Source organism: Psammomys obesus, unplaced genomic scaffold, assembly GCF_907164565.1.
Source record: "Psammomys obesus unplaced genomic scaffold, mPsaObe1.curated_primary_1811, whole genome shotgun sequence".
Lineage (NCBI taxonomy): Eukaryota > Metazoa > Chordata > Mammalia > Rodentia > Muridae > Psammomys > Psammomys obesus.
The window spans coordinates 16,982,521-16,997,079 of NW_026596256.1; the positions used below are offsets into that span (position 1 = coordinate 16,982,521).

The 14,559-nt window shown below is 44.2% G+C and overlaps 1 protein-coding gene across 1 annotated transcript; it reads left to right on the plus strand.

Annotated features, from left to right (window-relative positions):
- Positions 1 to 2,708: 2,708 nt before the first annotated feature.
- Positions 2,709 to 3,938, plus strand: Arl14 (ADP ribosylation factor like GTPase 14). The gene has a single exon (XM_055596855.1). The coding sequence runs from the start codon at positions 2,846 to 2,848 to the stop codon at positions 3,422 to 3,424; it is 579 nt and encodes a 192-aa protein (XP_055452830.1). The 5' UTR covers positions 2,709 to 2,845; the 3' UTR covers positions 3,425 to 3,938.
- Positions 3,939 to 14,559: the final 10,621 nt, after the last annotated feature.

Sequence of the window (14,559 nt, forward strand, 5' to 3'; positions counted from 1 at the left end):
GTGTGTGTGTGTGTGTGTGCTCATTCACTAATCTTTCACTAAGTCTCGAGATTACCATTTCAGCTAGCCTGGAAAGCCAGTGAGAGCCCACACCCAGCTTCCCATGGCCCCACCCCAAGGGCTGGGGTTACAGACATGTGCTGCTGCACTTGGCTGTTAGGTTTGGACCCCGGATTCAGGCCATCTTGTTCTCACATCAAGTACATCATCCCCCAGTCCCAGCCTATGCCTAGTGCGTTGAAATAAATAGTCTCCAATCAGCTTCCCCAGTAGTTATCCTCATTCATTCATTTACTCAGTCATCTGCTTTTTGAAACAAGTCTTATTCTGTATCCCTCCCTAGTCTGGAACTCGCCATGTAGACCAGAGTGGCCTCAGAGGAGATCCACACGCCTTGCTCATGTAGTTTCATTGATTTATTTTTTTTTAATCAGTGTTTTTTGTTCTATGTTCTCACTTCTGCCTTTTCTTCTACTTCTTCCACGATTTAGACATAACTGAAGAGTCTTATTTCATGTCCAAGAAGCTGGCTTTCTTGAGACACTTGCAGGTTTATAGAAAAACAACAACCTGTGCATAAGCTGTTAATTTTTCATCAGCGTTTTTCCAAGCTTGAGATTCACCTCACGATTCCCTGATAAATTCCACCCTGAAACAATCCAGGAAGGCCCAGCTACCTAAGTTTAGCTTTTCTTAGGGGATGTATCATATTTCCACTTATGTTACTCTCATTTGTTTGTGTATCTTTTGACCTCTCTGCCAGGAAAGGCCACTTAAAGGCAGCTCTAGCTTATATCTGTGGGTTGGCATCTAGCACAGGGTGGTTCACAGGCAGGCAATCTACCTGTCCATCACAGATCTGCCGACGCATCTACCTGCTGGCTGGAGGGCTACTTGGATGGGTATATGGATGTTTCATTGGTGAGACATAAGGAACTGGTTAAAAATTTAAATTTTTAAACCACTTATAAAATTATTTTATTTATCTTTATTGTGAATGTGTATGTGTATGTCACATGTTTGGGTACTGAGGAGGCCAGAAGAAGGTGCCAGATCCTCTGGAGCTGAAGTTATAGGTGGTTTCTGAATGTCCAAGGATGTGGTGAGAACCAAACTCCATTCCTTTGTGAGAGCAGCAAGCATTCCTAACTGCCGGGCCATCTCTCCAGATCCCCATTTCCTTGTAGATGGATTTTTTTTTTTTTTTTTTGTGCACACAGTATTCTACCTGAGAACTTTTTTCTTTTTAAAATTTTTTACTAAAACCAAAAGATGTATGTCATATGCCTCAAGTTTTTTTCATAAAAATTATATTGCTAAGCATGGAGGAGAACCTTTCCATCTAGAGATCTCATTCTTTATTTTAAAACTTTTAAACACACATACACACACAAGCTACCACGTGCTTGTGGAAGTCAGAAGGAAACTTCATGGGGTTGGGTTTCTCCTTCTACCTCTGCATTGATTCTGGGGTCATGCTCAGGTGGCTTGGGCTTGTGTGGCAAGTGCCTGTACTGCCCACAGAGCATCCTTTTGCACTGGGAAACACTTATTTTTTGATAGTGTCCCGCTGGCACGCTTTCTGGTCTTCTGAGGAATAAGACCCTGTCCTTGAGACGTGACTGAGGTGTCCCTCTTGCTCTTCTTTCTCATTCTCTGCTTCCTGAAGAATTCTTTCAATGCTTGCCTCTAACCTATCAGAGCATAGCTCTGGCTGTCCTAGAACTCACTCCATAAACCAGGCTGCCGAAAACTCAGAGAGATCCGCCTGCCTCTCCCTCCCAAGTGCTGGGATCACAGGCATGCGCCACCACTGCCTGGCTTTAAAATGTCTGCTTTTTAAAATAAGTTTTCAGGAGTTGGTCTTGTTTTCTGTGTTCCTTTTTATCTTATCTGCTTGTTTCAAACAAATATTTATAAAAAAAATTTTGTGTGTGTTCTCTTCTCAATGCTCCTTTCCAGTGCACCACTCGGCTGCCTCCTACTAGACCAGTTACCTCCCATCTTCTACCTCTTTTCTGTCTTCCAGAATATTTGTTAAAATCTCACCCTCTGATGGACTCTCTGGCGACTTCGTATGTTCCTTTTATCCCTCTGGTGATGTGTTGAGAAGGAGATGTGATAAATGTATGTACTCAGTTACCACCTTCAATTAGTTTGTTTTATTGAAAACTGCTTGGACAAAACAAACAAACAAATAAATTTACTTTTCCTGGGGAAATTTGGTTTTGTGAGTAGTGTAAGTTCCCCGGAGGCCTCAAGAAGTGATGCTTGCTTTCTGAGACTCGGAGACTAACATTCCGATAACCAGAAAGGGGTTCAAAGTCTGTGGCGTAATCTGGTAAGAGGAAGGGTTTAGACACGAGAGATAAACTCTGCAGGCACTTGGACAGCCCCGATGCCTATTTACAGCTGGATAAGATAGTTCTACAAAAAAAGTTTAGTTAAAGTTACCTAAAACAAAAGGTTGTGTTCGTTCCACCGGGCTGTTCCTGTGCTTGCCTTAGTCTTTGACTTCCTCCAAACTTTTGCACCGCAGAGAATAACCGTGCAGCACCAGGCCACGCCTAACCCTACTCACTCACAAAGAATGTCCCCTTTGAGCCACTGTGATACCCGCTGGCGACTCCCACAGATTCCTGAGGATTGGCTGGGACGGCAAATAAAACACTGTTTGCCTATCATCAAGTCGATAAGCCACACTATAAACGAGGACAGGCACCTGTTCTCAGGCTATGGCTGTGGCACAGACGCTATTTCTCCCGAAACGTTTTCATCCGAGACCTGGAAAGGAAGCTTTGTCTCTGGCCAAGAGAAAAGCTCTTTAGGGAAGAAAAAGCCCGAAATGGGTCTGCTGAACTCTAAAAGCCCCAAAGGCAAGCAAGCCCACATCCTTCTGCTGGGGCTGGACTCCGCCGGGAAATCGACTCTGCTCTACAGGCTAAAGCTGGCAGAGACCGTCAGCACCATCCCGACCATCGGCTTCAACGTGGAAATGGTCCAGCTGCAGGGCGGGCTGGCGCTCACGGTGTGGGACGTGGGCGGGCAGGAGAAGATGCGAGCCGTCTGGGACTGCTACTGCGAGGACGCCCACGGGCTCGCCTACGTGGTGGACTGCTCGGACGGCGCGCGGCGGCTGGAGGACTCCCGCCGAGAGTTCAAGCACATCCTACAGAACGAGCACATCCGGAACGCGCCGGTCCTGGTTTTAGCGAACAAACAGGATTTGCCCGGAGCCCTGAGCGCTGAGGACATCACCAGGATGTTTAAGGTGAAGAAGCTGTGCAGCGACCGGAACTGGTACGTGCAGCCCTGCTGCGCCGTCACCGGGGAGGGGCTGGACGACGGCTTCAGGAGACTGACAGAGTTCGTGAAAAGCCACCTCAAGGCCAGGGAGACCTTGGCGTTCTTCAAGCAGAAGTGACGCCGCGGGGCCGCCCCAGCCTCGAGAGACAGTGAGGAGGTGGGACTCCGCCTTATTTCCCATGTAAAGCGAGGAAAGGAAGTTACCGCGGCGGCGGCCTTTTCCGGAGAGTTTCACCCTGTCCAGCTAAGGAAGGAACTTTAGAGCAAACTATGGGGTAATGACGGAAGAATGTGCATTTTTTGAAACGGTTAACGCGTTGGATGACTTGAAAGTCAAATTTAGAACTGTTTACTAATTTTATATGACCACCAGAGTAAAGTTTAAATAGCTGTTTGCTTACACGGTCAGGTTTTTTTTTTTTTTTTTTTTTTTCCCTCAAATAGTTTCCAGCTGTTACAGGTATTAAATTTCTACCCTTTTCCTGGGAGAGAAAACAACAACAAGAAATTTAAATTGTAAAGAGGGAAAAGGTTGATGTTAACCTTTTGAAAATTCCTTGTTTTCTAAAAAGAACCCATCCCCCAATCCTGCCAGCTTTTTTTTTTAAATCTTTTGCTGCTAACTTCCATGAATGAGTCTTTTAAAATATATATATATATTTTTTAAGTAATTCTTTGAGTATTTCATGCAATGTCTGTTGATATCTCTCTCTCTCTTTCTCTCTCTCTCTCTCTCACACACACACACACACCTGCCCCCACTGAGTCTTTAACTTCAGATCAGCAGCCCAGAGGAGGTGCTCTGCAGGCGAAACCCAGAGTTTAGTGCCTCACTCTGGGCTGCAGCCCGGGGCCTGCCTCAGTGGAACTCCGCTCAGCAGCCCCATTACCCAGGACACGGGTGCTCTTCGTACCGACCAGGCAGGAAGCCAGGGCAGACTTTGCTCCCAGAGGCCTTGCAGTTCACTGGGTAAAGCAACTAGTCTGGTGGCTGGAGCAGGGCAGCACTTGAGAGACACCCGGGGAAACAGGAAACACTTCTTACAAGAAGAGATGGGGTCGAAGGGGGTGTCTACCAGGAACCCATCCTACAAAGGTGTAGGCTAGTCAAGAAAATGCCCCATCACCAGGTCACTCTCCAGAGCATAAAGCTGAGACTGTGGGACAGGCCTGTGACTCCAGAACTTGGGAAGTAAGGGCAGGAGAATCGAGAGTTCAAGGCTATCCTTGGCTACACAGTGAGTTTGAGTCCGTCTTGGGAATACATGAAAACTTACCTCAAAAAAGAAAAAGAAAGCCCTCACAGGAACACAACAACCTTTATGGACACTATTTTAAGCACTCAAGGAAGCTGATGGTGCAGCTGTTACTCCCAGTCCTGTGACTCCTGAGCTTCTAATAAAGGATAGCCAGTAAGTGTCGAGTGAGTTAAGTAATGGGGCCCATACAGATTTTGGCATTTAATGTTTCTACAATTCAAAGGGGACTATGGGCTGTGATGCTTCTTCACCCCAAACCTAGAAGATAGCTTCTCTTTTTCTTTTTGCCCCACACCCAGCAGCAGATAGTATTGACCACATTCAAAATCCGTCCCTTCAGAGGACGTGTCATTCCCACGCTACTGTGAACCCGCCGTCCATTCTCATCTGGGTGACCACATTCCCCACAAGAATTCTGTCCAGAGGGTTTTCTAAAATTGAAAATCAGATCACAGTATTCTCTTAGTTTAACTGCCTCCCATTTATTTCTTTTTTCTTGGCCAGGTACCAACCTCCTGTTTCTTAATCCTCCTGCCTCAGTCAGACCTGGCTTCGAGTCTGTCACTTCCAGCTCATGACTGCCCTAGGGCCCTTGAACTTCCCGTTTCCCCAGCCTAGGCTACACGTCCCTTGAGTCTTCAGAACCGTTTGTCTCTGTTTATTTATCTATCTATCTCTTTGTGTGTATGTGTTTGGGCATGTGCACATGAGAGCAGGTGCCTACGGAGGCCAGAGCACTTGCAGCGCCCCAGAGCTAGAGTATAAGAGTTGTGAGCTGCCTGGCATGAGCCCTAGGAACCGACCTCAGGTGCTCTGAGCCATCATCTCTCCAGCTCTGAATCTTTAAATTGTTGAAGTATCCAATTGAAAGTGCAGAGACATTCTCCAAATCTGCTACTGACTATTGCAGAGGTGAGGGGTTGTTGAGAGAGGGTCTCTCTATTTAGCTTTGGCTGTCCTGGAACTCACTCTGTAGACCAGGCTGGCCTTGAACTCACAGAGATCCACCTTGCCCTCCCTCCTCCCCAGTGTTGGGATCAAAGTCATGCACCACCATTGTCCTGCTGACTTTCTTATTTTTTTATTCTTTTTTTTCCTCTCTCCAGGTAAGCTTGGAGGTACAGGGACTCTGTTTCACCCTAGAATGATGTGTAGGGCAGAAGACATTCACTAGATGTTTGCAGAATATAAAAATTGCTCTGAACCCCCCAAATAAGGTCTTGTCAGGCGTCAGAAGGGAAGAGTGGGAACTTCTGTGGTGCCATTCCAGCTGTGGATGGCAAACACATGTGCTCTGCCCAAGGGCAGTGCTCTCACTTTAGAATCCAAACCCGGCGGGACTTCTGCTTAGCCACTGCTTTGCTGTTTACCCCTCGGTGTCAGTTTTCTTAGCTACAGCTGTGACTGGAGTAAGAGACAGTCCTTCTTGTGGTAGGCTGTTCAGTGAAAGTTGCTGGAAGCGTCAGTTTTAAATTACCCCCAATAAAGTAGATCATGTCTCTTGATTCTATCTGGCACACCCAAACCTCCCTTTTCCCAGCCTCTCTTTTTTTTTTTTTCACAGATGCCCTCTGACCTTTCACCCTATACCTATCCCAGTGCCCACATTCAAGTCACCCTAAAACAGGTAGGAAAGAGAGGATTTAGTTCCCCTTTAACTTAAAAAAAAAAAAAATTAGAGAAGTTGGTAAATTTAACATTTATTTATTCTCTATGTTTCCCAACATTACGGTTATGTCATATTTTGCACTCTGTGTGTCTGCTTGCCTGTCTCTCTCTTCCCCTGTCTCCCCCCCCTTACACACACACACACACACACACACACACACTGCGCATGCACTTTGAGTTGCAATGGTACTCATGCCTAAGTACTTCAGTGTGTACCTCATTTTCAACCTCCACACATCTGCAGTGCCACTACAATACAAACAATTTTATAGTTATTAAATATTATTTAACAGCCCATAATAACATTTTCTCTAGATCACCAATTATAGAATGAGTTTGGCCCAGAATCTACTGTAATTGGCTTTTAGTTTAGAATATTTTCTTGTTTATTTTTTTGCTACCTGGAAAGTTTTGAAAAGTTTGGGCCGCATTTCCTTTTTCAGGTGTGTCCTGCTATGTCGTCAACACTGTCAAAGATGTGCAAGCCTTCTGCCTCAGGCTCCCAACCCGCTGCGATGACAGCTGATTGCCGCTGGGTCTGGCTTCTGGTGTTTTATAGAATGCCCCACAGTTTGGATTTGTCTAATGCTTTATGACTGGATTCTGGACACGCATTTTTAGTTAGAGTATCCCACAAATGCAACTGTATCTCCTGCTGCATCCTTCAGGGAGCCACAAGGTCCATGTATTTCATCATGGAGGCACTTACATTTCATCACTTATTTTTATAATAGTGTCTTCTTTCTCCAACAGTTCTTAGTAAGCAACTTGAAATTCATTTAATATGGTTAATATTTTGAGACCTTGTGAGTACATTGTTCCCCCAAAGCCTCTCACCAAATGACCCTTACCTGAATCAGTTATTGCACTGAACACTGCAAAATGGTGATTTTCCACCCCAAACCCATCATTCCCTGTACATTCGCTACATACACTTATCTTTCACAAAGATTAGCTTTCTCTTCTATACTCTTCTTCCATGGTCTCTTCTCTCATCCCTGGGTATTCACAGGCATGCTTGAAGGAGCTTTGTTGTCATACATTCATACATTCTTTAAAAAGTCAGTGTTTTGCAATCTAGTGCCATTCAAGCTCAGGGCATGGGTCTGCACCTGCAGCTCACCTGAAATCTGCTTAGAAAAGTTAAGTTAAATTCTCAGGGTCCACCCAACACATTCAACAGAATCGCAGTGTATGAGGGTAGGGATGATCAGGACACTCACACTGCAATGAACACTGTTATCTATTTCCAACATTCATCCGAATTCTCACTTCCCCTTTTCACTCTTCCTCCGTCTCCCTACCTCCTCTACCTCTTTTCCTCTGCTCCTCTCAGCTCCCTCTCTCTGCGTTTCCTCCTCTTTCTTTCTCTTTAGGGCAGTCTTCTCAACCTGTGGAGCAGGACCCCTTGGGGGGAGTTGCCCAAGACCATCAGAAAACAGATATTTATATTAGAATTCATAACAGTAGCAAAAATTACACTTATGAAATAACAGTGAAAATAATTTATGGTTGGGGAGTCACCACAACATGAGGGACTGTATTAAAGGGTCGCAGCATTAGATAGGTTCAGAACCACTGTTCTAGGTTGATCACAGCACTGAGCATTAAGCCCAGGGCCTAATTCATATTAGCTAGGTAAGCATTCACACTTAAGCTATACACTCTAAGACTTCTTATTACTTAGAAACCAGGTCTCACGAACTTGCTGGCCTTGAGTTTACTCTGGAGCTCTGGCTGGCTTTGAACTTATGATTTTCCCTACTTAGCCTCCCAAGTAGCTGGGACTAGAGGCCTGGGTCACCTGCCCCACCCAACATTATTCTTTGGGAGAAGGTTCTGTAAGTGTCATTTATCTATTACATGAGAACAGAATGGGCACAGAACAGCCAGGAAACAGAAAACTGTGAAAGACAGAGCCTCGTATTCTCTCTTTTCAAGTCCACTAGGTCTACTCTTGTGTTTTCTGCCATTCTTCCCTCCATGCGAGAGTAATTTAAGGTCACCCAGAACTGCAGATTCCCAGCTCCACCTTCCTTCTTTAATGCAGTGTGTTGCCTGCACTACCCAAGCCCTTCACTCGGCTTTCCCTGAGCTCTACAGCTACCATCTCCACAATCTCTACAGGAATGCGGATGCCAGCATCTCAAATGCTTTCAGCTCCCAGCTAAGGTAAACAACTTCCCCATGCAGCAAAGAACTCACTGTCCATCCTTTCCTTGCTTCCTGGCAGCTCACTCATTGCCTGGAGCTGGACACTGCTTCCCTCATTCTACAGTGAACAGGGAGTGGAGCCTGGGCATGGCTTTTAGGCTGAGTACTTTGGGGGTGATCTTGAACATGTGTGTTGTCTACTCCAGGGTTCCCGTACTGCACCCATAAAAGGGACACTTAGATTTTTATCACTGAAGTGATAGTGTGTGATGATTGGGCTTTCGTAGCCTGGCTTGAATCAAAGAGCATGAGCTATATACAAAGAAGAAATAAATTTAAAGTGAGCATTTACTTGCATTAGAAAATGTTAATTGTCCTGGTACAACAAACCTATTATCACACACGCTTCTTAGTTTCTACAAGCTGGTACGGTGTGTCTAAATCAGGTTGGGTTTCTTTCACATTGAGGCATTTTTCCACTGGAGGAGCTCTGTGGACTTCAGTTGTCTGTTAATAAAGAATCAGCTGGACGCGGTGGCGAATGCCTGTAATCCCAGCACTCGGAGGCAGAGGCAGGTGGATTGCTGGTGAATTTGAAGCCAGCCTGCCTACAAAGCAAGACCAGGAAAGCCAGAGAAACCCTGTCTCGAAAAGAGAAGAGAGAGAGTGATGAGAGTGAGACTGGAGACAGGTACCATCTGTCCCACCACAGGAAAACCTCCAAGACATATAGTTTCATTTCTGGTCACTTAAAAGCAATAGATCTGGTTTACATTTGTTCTAAAATTTACTGTCCATAGACACACCGATTTCAATTTGTAAAATTAAAACCCGCAGTCCATAAACACATACGTGTAAACTCATTGCACAGGACCCAGAGACGCTCTTCCAAGTTCATGCACAGAGAAAAAGACTGGACACTTGTTGCTCCAATTTGGCAGCAAAGGGCTGCAAGTCCCTCTGCCTGGCAGAAAAGCCTTTGGTCTCTCTTTTCTTTGGTGCACGGAAGAGCTTCAGGCTCACAACTTTGCCCTGCAGCTGGCTCAGAAAGGTTGCAGGAAGGCCTCCACTGTTCCCAGCTGCTGCAGTGCTCGCTTTGGCCTCTTTCTGAGAAAACATATGTTAGAGCAAACCCTTCATTGTAGAAACACTTCCAGTGTGCGCGCCTGACATCAGGTTATTCTTTTTTTTTTTTTTTTTTGGCCTTTAAAAATACTTTTTATTCTTTTATTTTTTAAATATTAGTTACAGTTGATTAACTTTGTATCCCAGCTGTATCCCCCTCCCTCATTACCTCCCAATCCCAACCTCCCTCCCTCATCTCCTCCCTGCCCCTTTCCAAGTCCACTGATAGAGGAGGTCCTCCTCCCCTTCATCTGACCCTGGTTTATCAGGTATCTTCATGACTGGCTGCAAAGTCCTCCTCTGTGGCCTAACAGGGCTGCTCCTCCCTCTGGGGTGGGGTGGGGGTCAAAGAGCCAGCCACTGAGTTCATGTCAGAGACAGTCCCTGTTCCCCTTACTAGGGTACCCACTTAGATGCTGAGCTACCATGGGCTACATCTGAGCGGGGGTTCCATACATGGTCCTTGGTTGGAGAAACAGTCTCATAAAAGACCCCTGTGCCCAGATATATTTGGTCCTTGTGGAGCTCTTGTCCTTTCCAGGACATACTGAATCCCCCTTCTTTCATATGATTCCCTGCACCCTGCCGAAGGTTTGGTTATGAGTCTCAGCATCTGCTTTGATACACTGCTAGGTAGAGTCTTTCAGAGGCCCTCCGTGTTAGGCTCCTGTCCTGTTACTTGTTTTTTCCTACATCCAATGTCCATCCCATTTGTCTTTCTAAGTGAGGGTTGATCATCTTACCCCAGGTCCTCTTTCTTCTTTATCTTCTTTATCTCCTTTATCTTCTTTAGGTGTATAGATTTTAGTATGTTTATCTTATCTTATAGGTCTATTTAAGTGAGTATATACCATGTGTGTCTTTCTGCTTCTGGGATACCTCACTCAGAATGATCTTTTCTAGGTCCCACCATTTGCCTGCAAATTTCATGATTTCCTTGTTTTTAATTGCTGAGTAGTATTCCATTGTATAAAAATACCATAATTTCTGTATCCATTTCTCCACTGATGGACATCTGGGTTGTTTCCAGGTTCTGGCTATTACAAATAAAGCTGCTACATGGTTGAGCAAATGTCCTTGTTCTGTACTTGAGCATCTTTTGGATATATGCCTAGGAGTGGTATAGCTGGATCTTGAGGAAGCGCTATTCCTAATTGTTTGAGAAAGTGCCAGATTGATTTCCAAAGTGGTTGTACCAGTTTACATTCCCACCAGCAGTGGAGGAGGGTTCCCCTTTCTCCACAACCTCTCCAGCATGTGTTGTCACTTGACTTTTTTATTTTAGCCATTCTGATAGGTGTAAGGTGAAATCTCAGGGTTGTTTTGATTTGCATCTCTCTGATGCCTAAGGATGTTGAGCATTTCTTTAAGTGTTTGTCTGCCATTCTATATTCCTCTACAGAGAATTTTCTGTTATCTCCATACCCCATTTTTAAATTGTATTGTTTGATTTGTTGCTTTTTAACTTCTTTAGTTCTTTATATGTTCTGGATATCAGGCCTCTGTCAGATACAGGGTTGGTGAAGATCCTTTCCCAATCTGTAGGCTGTCATTTTGTTCTGATGATAGTGTCTTTTGCAGGTTATTCTTAGATGCTCAAACTGTCCCAAATTCCCCCAGTGGAAACCCCTTCTAGCTAGTTACTATTTCCAACCAACAGGTCCTCTTAGCACCTCCTTGCTTGGGAAACCCCGAGGCTTCCTCCCCATGAAACCTTGTGCTTGCCCTGCCTGACTTCCTCAGTAATGAAATTAATCATTCCTCCAAAGAGCTTTGGTCTTTTTTATTGGGGAATGTATCTAGAAGTCAAAAAGCGAATACTATCCGTTCATTTTTACTGATCCTGTTTCACTGGTTGAGAGAGATGTAGAAAAGTAAAAGCAAGAACTCACCGGCACCCACATGCAGGCACAGTGTTGCTTTTTTGTTGTTTTTTTAAACAAAGTCTCAATCATTCAATTTTACCAGTAAATTCTCAGGAGCCAAATGCTGAGCGAAAACCTGATAGGTCAGAAAGGCAGAGAAAGCACCCAGCTGACCTTCCTCCTCAGCCGATGTCCCCAAGGAAAAAAAGGAAGAGCTCCTTCCTCACTCTCAAAAACCCCTCAAGTTCACTGTCTCTCCCTTCTTCTTCTTCTTCTTATGTCTCTCTATCCACTTCCTCTTACTCTCTATGGTTTATTCCTGTTCACTCCCTGTCAACTGTTGCTTGCTCTGCCTCTTGACCTATGGTTAACTTTATTTAATCCTGTTTACAATAAGCACAACCAGGACTACATAGAGAAATCCTAAAAACAAAAGCAAAAACAAAACCAAAATGGTAGAAAACTTTTTTTGAGTTGGACGTAGTGGTGCACACTTGTAATCGCAGCACTCTGGGAGGCAGAGGCAGGTGGATCACTGTGAGTCCTAGACCAGCCTGGATTACAGAGTGAGTTCCAGGACAGGCAAGGCTGGAGGGATGGCTCAGTGGTTAAGAGCACTGTCTGCTCTTCCTTACACATTCAGTTCAATTCCCAGCACCCACATGGTGCTCTCTCCTGGTATGTAGATGGAGCACTCATATACATTAAATAAGTATATATTTCTTCAAATGGACAAAACAAAACAAAGTTTTCTTTCTTTTTTTCTTTTTGGTCTTTTGAGACAGACTTTCTCTGTGTAGCTTTGGCTGTCCTGGAATTCACATTGTAGTCCAGACTAGCCTCAAACTCAGAGATCCACCTGCCTCTACCTCATGACTGCTGGGATGAAGGGTAGGTGCCACCATGCCCAGTAGAATGAGATCAGTGGCAATAGAGTAGACCCTTATTTTTTGTTTTCCTCCATCCCATAGCAGGTGGCTCTTCTGATATGAGACAGAGATTTTGGATTTTCCTCTAACAAGTTTAGAGAAAGAGAGAGCTACACACCAACCCCAAAGCCAACTTTAATTTTCAATTGAATCGAAACCACATAAAAACCATTTGCTCTCCTTGTGGAGCTCCTGTCCCCTCCAGATCTTTCTATCTCCCCTTTCTTTCATAAGATTCCCTGCACTCTGCCCAAAGTTTGGCTGAGTCTCAGCATCTGCTTTGATACACTGCTAGGTAGAGTCTTTTAGAGGCCCTCTTTGGTAGGCTCCTGTCCTGTTTCTTGTTTTCTCCCTCTTCCGATGTCTGTCCTATTTGCCTTTCATAGTGAGGATTGAGCATCTTACCCAGGGTCCTCCTTCTTGCTTAGCTTCTTTAGGTGTACAGATTATCCTAAATTATGTGGCTACTATCCACTTATAAGTGAGTATATACCATGTGTGTCTTTCTTCTTCTGGGATACCTCACTCAGGATGATCTTTTCTAGTTCCCACCATTTGCCTGCAAATTTCATGATTTCCTTGTTTTTAATTGCTGAGTAGTATTCCATTGTGTAAATGTACCACAGGTTTTTTTTTTTTTTTTATCCATTCCTCAAATTGAGGGACATCTGGGTTGTTTCTGGCTATTATGAATAAAGCTGCTACAAACATAAAAATCTGGGCCCAGGGGTCTTTTCTGAGACTGATACTTCAACTAAGGACCATTCATGGAGACAACCCAGAACCTCTGCACAGATGTAGCCCATGGCAACTCAGTGTCCAAGTGGGTTCCCTAGTAAGGGGAACAGGGACTGTCTCTGACATAAACTCAGTGGCTGGCTCTGAGGGCAGCCTTGCCAGGCCACAGAGGAGGACAATGCAGCCGGTCCTGATGAGACCTGATAGGCTAGGTTCAGGTAGAAGGGGGGGGGGACGTCGGCGGGGGGGGGGGGGGGGGGGGGGGGGGAAGGGGGGAGAAGAGGGAGAGAGGGCAGGATTGGGAAGGGGTGAGGGAGAGGTCTACAGCTAGGATACAAAGTGAATAAGTTGTAATAAATTTTAAAAAATAGGTTAAAAAAATTTCCCAAAAGAAAAAAAAAAAAAAAGACCATTTGCCACTTATGTCTGTAGAGGTCAGAAGAGACAAGATGGAGGTAAACTTGGTAATTTACTCTTTTTCTTGGGACATGTTGTGTGGATGACCCATTTTTTTTTTTCTTCATATTTTTCATTTGTCCAGTGATCTCAGGATTCCTTAGCTGGGTGCTTTTATTCTCCTGGAAAGATGAAAATAAAACCCTGCTCCAACCCTAACTGAGGTTTTGGCAGGCTCTACCTTTCCTAAGGCAAAATGTTTTTTGGCAACAGAAAAAGTCTTTCAGTTGAAATTAAAAATTTCTTTTGAAACTAAATATTCCTTAGTATGTGTGGATAAATATACCTATATTTTCCTTTCTCGTTATATGTAAATTCAGGTTTAAGTGTATTTATTTTTAGAATCACAAAGGACATTCACTTTGAATTTCAGCCTGCCTTTTGCAAGTGGCTTTTAAATGTAAATCACTGTAATTTTTATGTGCCTGCCTCTGCCTCCCAAGAGTTAGGATTAAAGGTATAAACCAGTACCTGGCTATGGATTCCTTATAATAGTTATTCTCATAGGGTCGTCCTATTTTATTTTGGTTCTCTATTTCCCCTTATTTTTTAGTGTTAGGAGTAAGCTTTTAAGTTTTTTGAATGTGTAATCCATCATTCTTTCTGATTTATTCTGAATTTGTTCCCTGGCAAATTTTAATATCATAGTCTTAATTAAAAACGATGCCAATTTGTCCACTATCTCATTATTTTCAGACATTTTGTCTATCTTGCCTGTATGAACAACATAAAATTTGATGTCTTCACTAAGTTTTGGTAGGTTTTGCCATTTCTAGTCATGCCTCCTGTGACCAGATATCTTTGCCATTTATCTGACGGTTAACGGTTTCCCATTTTGATGACCACATAGCTATTCCATTGCACATGCACTGTGAATCGGAGAAGACAGAGATTTTCCTTCAGCTTTCCCAGTTGTTTGTCTGATAGCCAATAGTACTGTGCTGATCTTGCGGTTCCTTCCTCAGCATTGGCTGTTCCATCCCCTGGTTTATAGGCTGCTGCTTTCCACTAGTTTTGGTTCCATCAGTGGTTGATCAGTTGCCATAAGCACACCATACA